Raw genomic sequence first — 14,979 nt, 5'->3', positions numbered from 1 at the left:
ACACAGGCAAACATTCATACGCCTAAAATAAAAACAGTAAAATATTTTTAGATGTTCATAACTTTTTATGGTTGGCAATATAGTATAGATATGCAATCTCATATTTTGTGAGCTATACATAAATAAAACATTATATATATAATCATTATTATTATAGAATAAACCAGCAGGCTTCTCTGGAAGCGGTCCACGGGGGAGAACTAAGGGCCTCTTCAGGGTTCTCACCGGAACTTGGCTCCCATCTCAGACTCCTGACTCAGGCATCGCTAGGACTCCCCTATGACTAAATATACACTTAGCGAGTCCTAATCGTGTGCTGCAAGCTCCCTGGGACATCCCCCAAGAAACCTGGCACTGCCACACCCTCCAAGTATATCTCTCCTCCTTGAACCAACAGGCAGGGCACAGCAGGGCAAGGCCAGTCTGGCAGACCCAGCCCTGGTGAGTCCGTGAAACAGAGCCCACCAGGCCTTCACCCTCGCCCACAACTCCCAGAATGACTCATGGGGAGCGCAGGGTGTTGAAGAAGAGTTTTGCTTAGTTACTAACCCTGGGGACAGCCAGCCCAGAGAACACAGGCAGGCAGTGGGACGTTGGTGCCGTTCTGCACTTTGCCAAGATCACAAGGCGCTTGTGGCCTTTGGCAGACTTACTATGACCAAGTTATCCAAGTCAGAGTTAATACTCTGCCAGCTTGGGGGAGGGGGGAGATTTTGGTTGTTTGGATCCCAGCAAGGAGAGGATACGGGAGGTTTCTGATCATGAATCTCTGAGTCCCTGCTTGGCGGAAGCCGTGCGGTCACCCCTGGGAATGACACATAAACGTTTCGCAACGGGGAAGCGCAGAGCCCCACAGTACACCTGCCACGCATGCAGGCTGCCTTGCCCTCCGTTATTGTCAGCCTGATTATGAAGTGATAACCACCTGCCAGTGGAGAGCCAACGTGTCTTGCAAACTGTGCCTAACTTGACCCTTGTAACAACTCATGGTGTGGGTGCTGTTATTAGATCATTACTTATCAACATTTATACAGCTGGTGCCGGTGGGGTCGGGATTCAAACCCAGGTCATGTCAGGCTCCTCAGTTTCAATCTTATTCTCTGTGTGACACGCCTGTGCCCTTGCCTGCCCCCCCCCCCGGCTCTGTCACCACCACCCTCTATCTATCCTTCACTGGTCTGCAGACAGATGTCCACTCCCTAGTTGCTGTGTCGGACTCAGTGCTCTCGCTCCTGAAGTCCCTTCTCCCTTACAAAGTCCTTTCTTACCACACCAAGTTTTGGACCAGTGCCCATGGCCTATCTTGAAATCCCATAAAATGAGGCCTTGCCTTTGACACCCAGATGACCTTTATATGATCCTATGTATATTACTTTATTGTTTGGACATTGGGGTGTGGATGAGTGGGAGAGAAAGAGGAGAGAGAAAGAAAAAGAGAGAGAGAGAATGAGAATCTCCTTGGAAACCCTGACTGGACGTCTTACTGGTACTAGTTGGGCGTGTCTCTGTGCTGCCATTTTGTTTCCAGTTTACCCCTCAGATGATTTGTGAGCACCCTGCAGAAGATTACAGACTCGTTCATCTCTATCACCCAGCACCCGGCAGGATACCTGCCACACAGTGACAGTGAGAGTTATACAAAAAGGAAGGATGGACAACGTGCTGTTTACAGGGAGGTGTTTAATGGTGGTGGTGGTGGTTGTGATTCATGTTCTAGGGGAAAGGACTTCAAGGTCGCCAGCTCCATTTCCCCTCCCTTCACAGGTCAGGGTACGGAGCCAACTCCCTGCTGAGGCTGTTGGGGGTCAGCACAGGGGAAATTGGAAAGAAACTTGGCTGTCAGCTTCCCAGGTTAAGCACAGGTCCACGAAGGTCCATAGGCCACACAGCCCCTGTCATCTGTGTTGTGCTCAGAGCTACTGATTACACCCTTGTCTTGGTTGGCCATGCCCTCCATCCCTTCACTTTTTAGCCCTGGGTGGCCTCATGAACTTGGCCCTGTGTATCATCTCTCAGGTAAAACACTGTGTTTACTTCTGCACCTTTGCTGCGGCAGGGGAATGACTCTAATCTACCAAGAGAAAGAAAACTAACTCCATGACTGGGGCATCCCCTGTCAGCCTCCATTCCCATGCAGTCCCATGTCTGCCGAAGATGGTACTGGGGCCCTTGACTCAAAGACACAGTTCTGGTGTTAGAAAAAATATGGCGTACGGTGTGATGGGTCTGCCACACCCTGCATCCCATGAAACCTGTCTGGAGACCAGGGCCGTGTCCATCCATCAAAAGTGCTTAAACAACCCCATACAAACCAAGTGGGGTGCATTCTCAGAGCACAAGGGGAGTAGACAACCGAACTCTCACCCAGAGGGCATGATTGTTCATAAGCAGAGTGGAGAGAAATGAGGTCGAAGAAGTTGGCAAAGATGGATCCTGAGGAGGAACTGCCAGGCCAGTGGTTGGGCTGAAATTGAATCCTATAGGCAAGTGATCCCACCTAGAGGGCAGTGAGTCCCTGGAAGGCTGTAGATGGTCCAAAAGATCTAACAGTCTCTAAATGAATTTCCCCTCCACCCCCCAGACACAGTGAGGATTTTCCACATCCAAAAGAGATCACTTCCTTGACGGGTGGTGGTGGTGCACACCTTTAATCCCAGCACTCGGAAGACAGAGGCAGGTGGACCTCTGTGAGTTTGAGGCCAGCCTGGTCTACAGAGTGAGTTCCAGCAGGACAGCTAGGGCTGTTAAAAAACCAAAAAAAAAAAAAGAAAAGAAAAAGAAAAAAGAAAAAGAAAAGAAAAGAAAGAAAGAAAGAAAGAAAGAAAGAAAGAAAAGAAAAAGGAAAAAAAGAATCCCTTCCATGAAAACAAAGCCCAAACCAAATGGCCAATAAGTACTCGAGTGAGTTATCCAACCTGACAATAACTGAGAGTATAGTTTTTTTAGAGGTACCATGGCAGATTACCGTAAATCTGAACCCTGAAATCCAGGCAGGTTCTTGGGTAACAATCTGTCAGAGCCTCCCCTCTTTCTGGCAGTGGCCAGAGGGCCTTGCTCCTGGCCTTGAAGAACTGTCAATTCAGGCTCTGTCTTCCTTGTCACACGTGGCAGACTTTCTGTGTCCCTCTGGGTCTCATTTCCCCACAAGGAGCCCAGGCCTTGGATTTAGGGCCTCTCTAATATGCTGTGACTTCATCTTAACTAAAGACACCTGCAAACCCTGTTTCCAAACAGACTCGCATTCTGGGGTTCAAGATGAGAGCTCTGGGGACAGGCTTCAATACAGGACCCCTGGGAGATCAAATACCGAAGACACAAAGATGAGTCTTCACTTCCATCATACTGAGAATCAGGTTGTGGCTGTGACACCAATTGTACTCGTCAGAAGCAGGTAGCATTTTCTCAGGTCATTTTCTGAAAGGGGAGGCAGACAGAAACAGGAATGGACAGAGGGAGAGGTTTTCTTTCTTCTTTTTTACTAATTTTTTTCTCTTTCAGAATTTCTTTCTTTTTTATTTTATTTTGTTTTTTTTTTTAATTTATTATGTATAAAACATTCCTTCCCTGTATGCTTGCATGCCAGAAGAGGGCACCAGATCTCATTATAGATGGCTGTGAGCCACCATGTGGTTGCTGGGAATTGAACTCGGGACCTCTGTAAGAACAGTCAGTGCTCTTAACCTCTGAGCCATCTCTCCAGCCCTTTATTTTGGTTTTTGAGACAGGGTTTCCCTGAGTAGTTCTGGTTGTCCTCGAACTCACTCTGCAGACCCTGCTTCCCAGCTGCCCCCCCTCCCCCCATGTGGCCCATCTGGTATTGATCTTTGTCCTCTGTGCTTGTGACAAGGGCTAGGCTAAGCAACCTCAGGATCCAGTCTTTTCTGCCTTTCTCTGTTGGCCACAGTGGGCCAGGCACTGCACGCCCTCAGAAGCTCCAGTGTCCCAGAAGGGCAATGCTAGGGATATTCCAGCTCCCCGCGTCTCTCTAGCTTATAAAATAGCCCTGGAAACAATTTCTGGCACCTGGGCAGAGCTCAGGACAGTGGGAAGCCTATGTCTGACTAGGCTAAATTTGCTATCTAATGGGGATCTGTGGCTGTGCCCCAAAAGGATGCTGAGGTCCTCGGTTCTCTCACTGGTGAACCTCAGCCAGCAAGCACACATTTCTGAAAACACACACTGTTGTCTGTGAATGGTGTGTCGTACTTTAACCTAGTTTTTGAAGACCTGTTTTTAAAGCACCATTTTTTTTTAACATGGCAATCAGAGTGCAGTGATGTTCAGAGCTCCAAGACTGAACCTCCCAGTATAAATTTGCTGAAGGCCACAAGTTGGGCCTGACTTTCACGCCAGACCTTTCCAGAAGGAAGGGCCTGCCCCTGTCCTCGTGGCATTCAGTAGGGGAGGGCTATAGGCAAGCCGGCCACTGCGGTTCTCATGAGGGGCTTCGCTGTGGAGCCAAAAGAACAGGGTGCCTGCTGTGCCTCTGTCGTGCCTCAAACACCACAGCAGAGGCAGGGGGTGAAGACCTTCAGGACAAACCCCCTCTTGTGTGGATGAGAAGTTGTGGGGTGGCTCTGGGAACTGTCCACCGGCCAAAGCACACCTCACCATGACCCCTCTGGCTTCCCGACTGAACTGTTGTCAGGTTTTAGCCTTGGTTGTCTTCTGGCCCAGGTGACAGCCTGGGAATTCTGAAAGTGACCCATTTAGGAAGCTGTGGTAAGACAATTGTGTGTGCCTTGCAGTAGAGACAGGGAGGCCTTGCAAAATGCCATCCTTAAACTCCCAACACACACACACATGCACACAGAAGCTAAGCCACGAGCAAGGCAGCTGGAGCAGCAGAGGTCAATACAGGGACTCTCCTCCGCACATATCCAGATGGTCGAGGAAGAGCAGCGCTGAGCACAGGGCTGCTGGAGATAACAGCCATGATGCTTCCTTTCCCACTACATTACCAGGCCTAGTGGCGCACCTTTAGTCCCAGCACTCGGGAGGCAGAGGCTGGTGGATCTCTGCGAGTTCAAGGCCAGGCTGGTCTGTAGAATGAGTTCCAGGACAATCAAGGCAACACAAATAAATCCTGTCTTTTTTTTTAATATTTATTTATTATGTATACAATATTCTGTCTGTGTATATGCCTGCAGGCCAGAAGAGGGCACCAGACCCCTTTACAGATGGTTGTGAGCCACCATGTGGTTGCTGGGAATTGAACTCAGGACCTTTGGAAGAGCAGGCAATGCTCTTAACCTCTGAGCCATCTCTCCAGCCCCAAATCCTGTCTTGAAAAACCAATAAACAGGGGCTGGAGAGATGGCTCAGTGGTTAAGAGCACTGTCTGCTCTTCCAGAGGTCCTGAGTTCAATTCCCAGCAACCACATGGTGGCTCCAAACCATCTGTAAAGAGATCTGGCGCCCTCCTCTGGCATGTGGGTATAAATGGAGGCAGAAAGTTGTATACATAATAAATAAATCTTTAAAAAAACAATAAATAAATGAATAATAATAAGAAAGTCCTACTAAGTAGCAGCTGTATTGGTGATATGTCTTTCTGGGTTTGAGGAGCCAAGATTCTGTAAGAGAGACCAACACTCGAGCAGCTCATTATATTCTACTTATTTGTATGTGCATATGCATGTATACATAAATCAATCACGGCATCTATATCTTACTCAACAAAAATATACGAGCAACCTCTATGGAGAACAAGAAAACTCTTGTTGTTATGTGAGGTGTGATAATTATTAGTTCATGGTTGTTATTTTTGTTTTGTTTTGTTTTTGTTTTTGTTTTTTTGAGACAACGTTTCTCTGTAGCTTTGGAGCCTGTCCTGGGGCTAGCTCTTGTAGACCAGGAACTCACAGAGATCCGCCTGCCTCTGCCTCCTGTGTGCTGGGATTAAAGGCATGTGCCACCACTGCCTGGCTTAGTTCATGTTTTGAGGGGTGAATAGGAGTTTGGTTTGGAAAACGGAGTGGGTGAGGAAGCTATTCCTAGCTCGGAGCAGAGCCGAAGCTCCTGAATCCACCTCCCTAAGCACCACCTAGGCAGGCAAAGAAGTGTCTGGGTTCAGGAGAGTTGGGGGAGGGCAGAAGAGTCTGGAAGGCTCCATAGTCACAACCTCCCTAACACTCCCTTTAACACAGTTCCTCATGTCGTGGGCACCTCCAACCATAACATTATTTTTGTGGCTACTTCATAACTATAATTTTGCTACTGTTATGAATTATAGTGTAAATATCTGATATGTGACCCCCCCAAAGAGGTTGTGACTCACGGGCTGAGAGTCACTGCTATAGAGGTTCCCCCCTAAGAGAACCAGGGGTGAGGGCCTCCTGTGTGGGCCATGGCATGGGAAGTCTTCAAAGTCCATCCAAGGGCTGTTTAGGAGTGGCATGGGCTGGGGTATTTAGGTTATAAAGGAATAGGATCCAAGGCAGAAGAAGGAGGAGGAGGAGGAGGAGGAGGAGGAGGAGGAGGAGAAGAAGAAGAAGAAGAAGAAGAAGAAGAAGAAGAAGAAGAAGAAGAAGAAGAAGAAGAAGAAGAAGAAGATGATATGGGACCAGGCGGTGGTGGAGCATGCCTTTAATCCCAGCACTCGGGAGGCAGAGGCGGGTGGATCTCTGTGAGTTCGAGGCCAGCCTGGTCTAGAAAAGCTAGTTCCAGGACAGGAACCAAAAAGCTACAGAGAAACTCTGTCTCGAAAAATCCAGAAGAAGAAGAAGAAGAAGAAGAAGAGGAAGAGGAAGAGGAAGAAGATATGCGTAAGACGAGAGTTGGCTAGTTAGAGTCAAACATACCCTGGAGAGAGTCAGGGAAATGGGAACTTTCATGCCTTTTTCTGCCCCCGTACCTTGCTTTGTGTCGAGCACACATACCCAGCCCAGAGAGGAAGGAAGGCAGCTGTGAGTATGTTGGGTAGAGAAGCTTCGAGAACCCTGGACACGCAGCAGCGGTTTCTTACTCTGGAGAGATGCCCATCTGAAGGTCAAGAGCATGCCTCAGGGCAGCTACCCAACAGCATTCCCCAAGGCCAGCAGCCAGGCAGAGGTGGGTTTGTGGGAGGTGACAGTGTGCCCACACGTTTTGCCTTTCTCCTTGCCTATACCTACCACTCTCTCCTCCTCCTTCCTTCTCTCCCCCTCCTCCTCCACCTCTACCTTTCTCTTTGGGAATCTGAGAAAAGTTGAGGCTTATGCAGAAACCCTCTGCACACAGGGGATTCTTTGTGTAATTTCCCTAAAGGAGTTCTCTATGTAGCCCAGGCTAGGCACCAACTCATGATTTTTCTGCTTCAGCTTCCTGAGTGCTAGGGTTCCACTGCACCTGGCGTTGGCATATTATCTAAAGCCCCTCCCCCATAACCACCTCTGAGCAAGAGGAGGCTATGCGACCAGTCTAAAGAGACTTGCTCACACACCAGGCTGCCCGTTTCTTCTAGTGAGATCTTCAGGAATGGGGGGTCCTCGGGTCAGGAGGGAATCCCAGTCCCCCTGCCCACAGAGGAGCTCTGGGTAGAGGAGAGCTGACAGCCTGGGAACCGGTCTGCCAACCAGTTCAACCAGAGACTGGTTTCAAGTCAGGTAGTTCAAAGGGAGCAGGGATGCCCAGCCTGCTCTGGGAGCAGCGGACCCTTAACCCTTTCTCTAGGGTGCCCTGGCAACATCCGGGTGGCGGCCCATTCTGGAGAGAGGGGTTTAAAGCTCCTTGGAAGATAAAATGGGTGTGGGTGGCTTTGGCGATGGTTTCAGAGTGCAACCAGACACTGGGGAGTGGGGGCGGGAGGAAACTGAGGAGGGAGGCTCCCGTGCTCCCCATCCCAGATGTCCCTCGAGATTCGGTCCTCTAGCGTGGTGATCCCAAGAGGATCCTGGCTTCTGGGTGGCTGCAGGGGCCCTGGGATTGGATTTCTGGGCTAATGAATATTCATCAGTTTGAGCCAGCCTCTGCTGCTGTTTACTTAGCTGGGAGGGGCTGGGTTTCAGGTTCACCTTGACTCCAGGAGCGGCTGCGAAGCAAGCTGGTACCTGCTTCTGCACCTGTTTCCCTCACACCTGCCCCGCAGCTGCTCCTACCCACCTCTCCAGGCTGAGTCTGGCCAGCACCCTGGAGACACCCTCGGCTCCTCCAATCTCACCTGCCTGGGCAGCTCCTCCAGTCAGCTCCTCTAGGGAAAGTCTCACCTCCAGCCCAGAGCAGTCCGGATTACAGGTACAGGCAGCAGGGACTGGTGGGTGGGGAAACTCTGACGCAGGCCCCGACCAGGGTACCCACTGCTGCCTCCGTGGGAGACAAGCCCCGCAGACTCTGTCTTCATCCAGTCTCACCCCACTGGCCTCTGGGAGAATGCCCAGGCCTCCAACAGAATTCCCGCTGAGAAAGTTTCACTATTAAACTCTTCTTTTGCTCAAGACTATCCCCTCCGGCCCGCAACCTGGACCGTGTATGTGTCTAGCCGTCTGGTAGAAACATTTCCCGCTAGCTGTCCGGTCTTCCTCAGGGTGGTCAAAGGCCTTCCGGGGCCCTGCAGAAGAAGGGGAGCAGGTTCTACCATGCGGAACCGACACCCTCCTTCCCCTGCCCCTCCACCTCTCACGCAGTTAATGGTTAGCTTGTCCCGTTCAGAAGGAGCTTGGCCCACCTGGGCAAAGCCCTTCAGATAGTGCTCTAGTTAGGGTGACAGAACTTGTCTTGGATGTTTATGTGCATGCGATGGGGCTAGCCACCCGAGGCAGGAGGTGGCAAGTTGTCCTAACACGGCCTTTCATGGGCCCTGAAGCTACAGAAACAGCGGAGGTGGAGCTGGCATCCTTGGGGCCTGATTTTCTTCATCCCACGATTGCAAGGCCCAGGGCAAGGGCCCAGCCCTTAACCTGACATCTCAGGGTCCTGGGTAAGCAGACAGCTGGTCTCACCCAGTGCTAGACCTGTGTGTCTACCACCCGGTCCCCTTGACTTTCCGGGATCCTGCAAGGCATGTGACTGGAAACATTTTAACATTTTCCTCTTTATAACTCTGGCCACCTTTTTCTTTCTTTTTCTTTTTGTTTGTTTCTTTTCTTTTCTTCTTCTTTTTTTTTTTTTGCTGTTGTTTGGTTGTTCATTTTGTTTATTTTTAAGACAGGGTCTCATTCTGGAGACCAGGCTGAAGTAGAACCTTGTTGGGTAGATTAGGCTGGCTTTGGAGTCACTGGGCTGTCTTTCCCGAGTGTGGAGATTGCAAATGTGCATCACGATGCCTGCTTCACATCGCCTGCTCTTTGCTGTGGTTTTTTTTCCTTTGTTTTTAGACAGTTTCTTTTTTTCTTTTTCTTTTTTCCTGTTTTTTTTTTTGTTTGTTTGTTTTTTGTTTTTCAAAACAGGATTTCTTTGTGTAGCCCTGGGGTCTTGGAACTTACTCTGTAGACCAGGCTAGCCTCAAATTCACAGACTCACCTGCCTCTGTCTCCTGAGTGCTGGGATTAAAGGCGCACGCCACTACTGCCCAGCTAGACAAGAATATCTTTATGTAGTCCTGACTTCTGGAGCTCCCGATGTAGAGTAGTCTAACCTTAAACTCACCTCTTGTCTCTGCCTCCTGATGGCTAGAATTAAAAGTGGGTGCCACCATGCTGGACCAGATTCTATATCGTCTTTTACGTGCACTAAAGACTCTCCAGGTTGAGTTATGCAAAACAGAGAATAGTTTATCGCTTTATCTGCTTTAGAGATTCAGATTTCCATGTGTTAGGCTTGCCTCAAGGGGCAAACACCTTGTTTGGGTGTTTAGGTGTCCTGGGCAGAGAGGACAGGAAGGCCAGCAAACGTATCCTCAAGAGTCCAGGAGCCAGGCGGTGGTGGCGCACGCCTTTAATCCCAGCACTGGGGAGGCAGAGGCAGGTGGATCTCTGGGAGTTCCAGGCCAGCCTGGTCTACAAGAGCTAGTTCCGGGACGGGCACCAAAGCTACAGAGAAACCGTGTCTCGAAAAACAAAAAAAAACAAAACAAAACAAAAAAGAGTCCAGGATACAAGACCAGGACACGGGGCACCAACGCAGGCATTAAGAGTCTTCCGAGCATTTCCTCATGACCTGTGCCTCCTTCAACTTCCAGGCAAAGTAGGCTGCGGAAATGCCGTCCTGATACATAGTACTCGTTGAAATGGGTACATTGTAACTGGCATCAGCAGAAGACTCTCTCCCGCATAGAGCAAGGAAACCAGGTGCCCACGTCTCTGGCAGCTCCATATGGGCAGTGGTGGGTCGACAAGGCAGCTACTGAGCGGGCACCCTGTCCCTCCTTCCTTGCCCTCCCACAGCTCCTTCCAGTAACCCGTTCTGGAACGCTAAGTTCTGTGCAAGGCTGTGCTAAGCCCAGGAGGGGCACGCTGCCAAGGCAAACCTCTCAGGCTTTCCCTCCGTGCACTTGACTCTCCAGGTGCCTGGAAGTACCCATCCGGCCCTCATCCCCGCTCCCCCTGCACCCCCATGCTCTAAGTGGGGCTGTACAAGATCTTTAACTTTAGTCACTTGGACCCAGCTGAAGGGGTAGAGTCAGCAATAAAGGAAAGAGTATCCTGGGCTGGGTGGCGGCGGGGGAGATGTATCTAGAGGGGCAGAAGACACCACTCAAGGGACAGCAGCAAGAAGTGTTCAGCTTGTTTCCGGCCTAGGCCAGGGTCTTGCTTTTGTTTTTCCTGAATCTGATATGCTCCCCTCACCTCAAATACCCATATGCATTATGGAAATTAGAAAGCCAGAAGGGGAGAAAGCAATACCCTATATTTCTTCTACTAAAAAAAAAAAAAAAATCCGCCTGTGCTCGATTTGGATTTTTTTTCTTTCTGGTGATTTTAGAAAATGTAACAAAGTCCATCAAGATTTGGGGGTTTTGGTGCTATGGATTAAACTCAGAGTTTTGGGTATATTAGGCAAAGGATCTACCACCTAGCTATGCTCCCAGCCCCCTCTATTATCAGCTTTTTAAAAATTACATTTCTGGCGCCTTTAATTCCAGCACTCGGGAGGCAGAGGCAGGCGGATCTCTGTGAGTTGGAGGCCAGCCTGGTCTACAGAGTGGGTTCCAGGACAGCTGGGGCGACACAGAGAAACCCTGTCTTGAAAAACAAAAACAAACAAAAAACTATTTTGCGTGTACATAAGGAGGGTATGCCAATGGTTCATTTGTGGAAGTCAGTGGACTTCTGAGCATCAATTCTCTTCTTCTACCACGTTGGCCCTAGAGGTGGAACTCAGGTCATCTGGTTTGGTGGCAGGTGCATTGCCTGCGGCCCATCTCACAAGTCCCTCCATCGGCTTTAAGGGAGGTGACAAACGCAGGTCTGGGCCGCCTGGCCAACTCTCTTCCTGGCATCTGTTAGCTTCTGCCCCTGCTTCCCCAGGGTTCTCCCAGTCTATGCCCAGGGTCAGAAGACCAGACCTCCAGCCTCTCTGGGCCCAGAGATGATCTTGACTATGTCGTTCAGCTCCCTCATAAAATTTAATTCCTCCAGGCTTCTGTCCCCTCCAGACTGCAAGCATCAGCCACGGCCAGAGAGCTTCATTCCCAGGCCTTCCTCTAGCTCATATGCATCTTTGTGGAAATTAATAAAAGGTCAGGTCTGGGCAGAGGCGGCTCCGTGTCAGGACACACAGCTTGCGAGCTGTGAAGCTCGGATTTCAACCCAAATCCCACCCAAGACCCTTACAGAAGGGTCCATACAGAACAGCCCGCGATCATGGCACCTCCCAGGCTCCAGCTGACTGCCTTGCAAGTTTTTAACTCTCCTTCAAACACCCGTCCTGTGGCAGCTTGCTGGGGAAAAGAACAGTCTGCTAATGATTACTCCGTCTCCTGAGTTTTACTCCGTAAAGCTGATGTAACCATATAGACAGGCCGTCACGGTAGGGCTGAGTGTTAGGCCTGGATGGGACGGATAAGGACCCTGAGGCCCAGAGAAGTAACTTGGTCGAAGTCAGATCTTCTCAAGACTGTGGCTCCCGGGCCTCTCCTCAGGAAAGGCATATGCTCGTCACTGTTGGGAATGACAAACGGCTAGAACTATCACAAATTCTATTTAATTTGTCCTGAGTTCCAAGCAAAACACAGGGTGTTTCTGCAAGCGTGGCCTGTCAGTGGTCTGCCAACACTGGGCAGGGTGGGAAGGACTTGGTCATGGTGCCACAGACCAAGCTATGCGTGACTAGGTAAGGGGTTTCCCTAGCCTCTAGCCTGAAGGCTTGGAAGGAAGGGCCTCAGAGCTCTCTCCACAGCTCTGTGAGGCGGTGGGGTAGGGTTGTCCCTCTGTCCCATCGCCTAGCTCAGTGTCTTTCCCATTGATGGCGGCCCTGGAGGCTCTTTTCCCAACCCTTCAGTCCTACTTTCAACCCTTCAATTCTTTCTTTCTTTCTTTATTGTTTTTTTTTGAGTCAGGGCCTCACTATGTAGCCCAGGCTGGCCTCCAATTTCCAGCCCTTCCAGCTCAGCCTCTGTGCTGCAGTTCTAGGCATTAACCAGCACACCTGACAGTTCTTGAAACAGCCAATAACTGTGAATGAACCCTAGTCCAAGTGCCCATCCCCTCCACCCAGTGACCTTTGTCTCTCCTGCTTGGCCCTACAGAAAACCCTGCCTGGGCCTCGGGACCGCCATGACTGAAGTCGGTTGGTGGAAGCTGACTTTCCTCCGGAAGAAGAAGTCCACGCCCAAAGTGCTCTATGAAATCCCTGACTCCTACGCCCAAACGGAGGGAGGTGCGGAGACCCCGAGCCCTGATGCCGGAAGTCCTCACAGCGACTTTAACACCCGCCTGGAGAAGATTGTGGACAAGAACACCAAAGGCAAGCACGTCAAAGTCTCCAACTCAGGCCGTTTTAAGGAAAAGAAGAAAGTCCGGGCCATGTTGGCAGAGAACCCCAACCTCTTTGACGACAGGGAGGACAAAGGACAATGAAGGCAGCCGAGGAGGACACTAGCGCCTCCCTGCCCCCTGCCACTGGTGGGGTCTGAGGCAGGAGCTTGCCACGCTGGCCTCTTTGGTCATAGCTGATGCCATGGTGGCAGGTGATACCTGCTGGCAGGAGCACCTGGTTCTTAGGTTTGTATTTATGTGCCCCAGATTTACGAAGGGCCTGGGAGATCCCAAGGCCCTCCTCCCCGTGATCACAAACAAAGGCACTCCGGTCTAGGATGAAAAATGGCCGCCTACAAGTACAGCTGTCCTTGGCAAAGCAGCTTGGCTCACAGGGAGGCGGCAAGGCAGAGAGTAGACAGGGAGCCTGGCAGACTCCACCCCCTCCCTGGGCACAGGGTCAAGGGTGAGTTTGGTTCGCCGCTCCCTCTACTTTCTCTACCTGTGACTTGTTCCCCCCGGACCAATCCTAGAAGAGCAGAGTTTCCAGAAGTCACGTGATAAGAGGTTTCCTTGGTGCCAGAGGCGGAGCTGTTGAACTTGAGATCACCTCTGAATTCAAGGAGTAAACCTCCTGGAACTTCGCTCCTCAGAGTGGAGCAGCAAAAGATACGAGCACTCCCTGGGGTGCTACAGAAGGCCAAATCCGAAATCCCCGAGTTATTGCCTTGACCAGCACGTGTGTGGGTGCTGAATTAACTACCCCGAAAGAGAAGCCTCACTGGTCCAAGGGTCCAAACTAGAGGAATGGATGGGTTTCCTCTACTCCTTCCCCGATAGTATTTAAGATGGATCCGCCCCAGAACTCAATCCTGGAGCCTTGAATTTTGTTGGAAAAGTCGTGGTAGGCTTTACCTAGTAATAAACAGTGCTGAGAAACCAGAGGTATCTATGCTTTTATCTCACGTGTCTGGGGATGGCCACGTCCCTACTTTCATGTGGGCTCTTCAAACTTCAGGAAGGGACCCCAAGTGTGACAGTGTAGAAGCTGTGTCAGTAATTCCACCATCAAGCTAGGCTTCATATGTCAGGGGAGAAAGGAAGGAGACAGACACCCCCTGGACAACGAGAAGTTGTGGGGGCTCTAAGAGAGTGGGTTTGAACTTCAGCAACCGGCCCCAAGACTCTGTAGTTCTCAGTGGTTCAGCTTGGGACCAAGGTTTAAATTCTGGTGCCACCGAGTAGCCTGCTGAGTCTGGGGACATTTTATAGAGAGACTTCTCTGTAAAGCCAGGTGTGAGGGCAAATCTCAACTCTTGGTGAGGCAGGGGGATTGCAGTTCAAAGGTCAGCCTGGGGTATACTGGAAGGCCCCATCTCAGGAAATACGACAAAACCTCCTCAGAGTCTCAGGTGGTTCCCTTCCTCTTCCTTCTCTTACAGAATGCCACCATCCCCACCACTTTAGTTAAAGAAGCAGGGGAGAGTTCTCACCCTGTCATGTCAAGTCTGGTTCTTACCCAAGCCACGGGACCTGAGAACTAAAGAAAAAAAAAAATCAGTCAAATCCCTGGAGCTCACAGTGGGAAAGACCAAGGTGGCCACTCAGCTATGTGGTTCAACAGCTTCGAGGTCAGTGCCTCAAAGTCTGCAGGGCCACCCCACCCTAGGGAGCTGTTGCTGAGGAAGTCTATTGCCAAAACAAACAGACCTATACAAGGAGACCTTTGTCAGGTGCCTCGCCCAGGCCAGGGGAACTCAGGGGATAAGGGAGGCTGAGCAGGAGCTGAACAGAAAATAGACTGAGGGGCCCTGCCTTTACCTCAGCCTTTTGCACCCCTCTTCTTCCCAGAACTTTCTAGGTCTGTTACTCAATTCATAAAGTCTCCCACAAAGAGCTGAGATGCCCCCCAACCTTGCAACCTTGCTGTTAGCTTACCACACACACTGTTCACAGCAGGCTGTCTCCCTAGTCCTCCCTGCCCCCATCATGGAGACGGGTACTGCTGTCAGCTCCATTTTCTGGTGGAGTTATCAGAGGGTGAGAGAGGTTAGTTAAGCTACCAGCCCTTGGCCAGGCACTTGGTTAAAGGGAGAGCTGGTCTGTCTGTGTGACCCATGATGCCCCACACCCCAGCACCTTCCAT

General features: G+C 50.6%; 1 protein-coding gene across 1 annotated transcript; it reads left to right on the top strand.

Annotated features, from left to right (window-relative positions):
* The first annotated feature begins 7,978 nt into the window (after nt 1-7,978).
* Nucleotides 7,979-13,793, top strand: Prr15l (proline rich 15 like). Its single transcript, XM_075942250.1, has 2 exons — nt 7,979-8,214; nt 12,605-13,793. Exon 2 carries the CDS (start codon nt 12,633-12,635, stop codon nt 12,933-12,935), a length of 303 nt encoding a protein of 100 aa, XP_075798365.1. The 5' UTR covers nt 7,979-8,214; nt 12,605-12,632; the 3' UTR covers nt 12,936-13,793.
* Nucleotides 13,794-14,979: the final 1,186 nt, after the last annotated feature.

Source organism: Microtus pennsylvanicus, chromosome 11 (assembly GCF_037038515.1).
Source record: "Microtus pennsylvanicus isolate mMicPen1 chromosome 11, mMicPen1.hap1, whole genome shotgun sequence".
NCBI lineage: Eukaryota > Metazoa > Chordata > Mammalia > Rodentia > Cricetidae > Microtus > Microtus pennsylvanicus.
The sequence above is the reverse complement of the archived record's forward strand: the minus strand, read 5'-3'. Positions and strand labels throughout refer to the sequence as shown.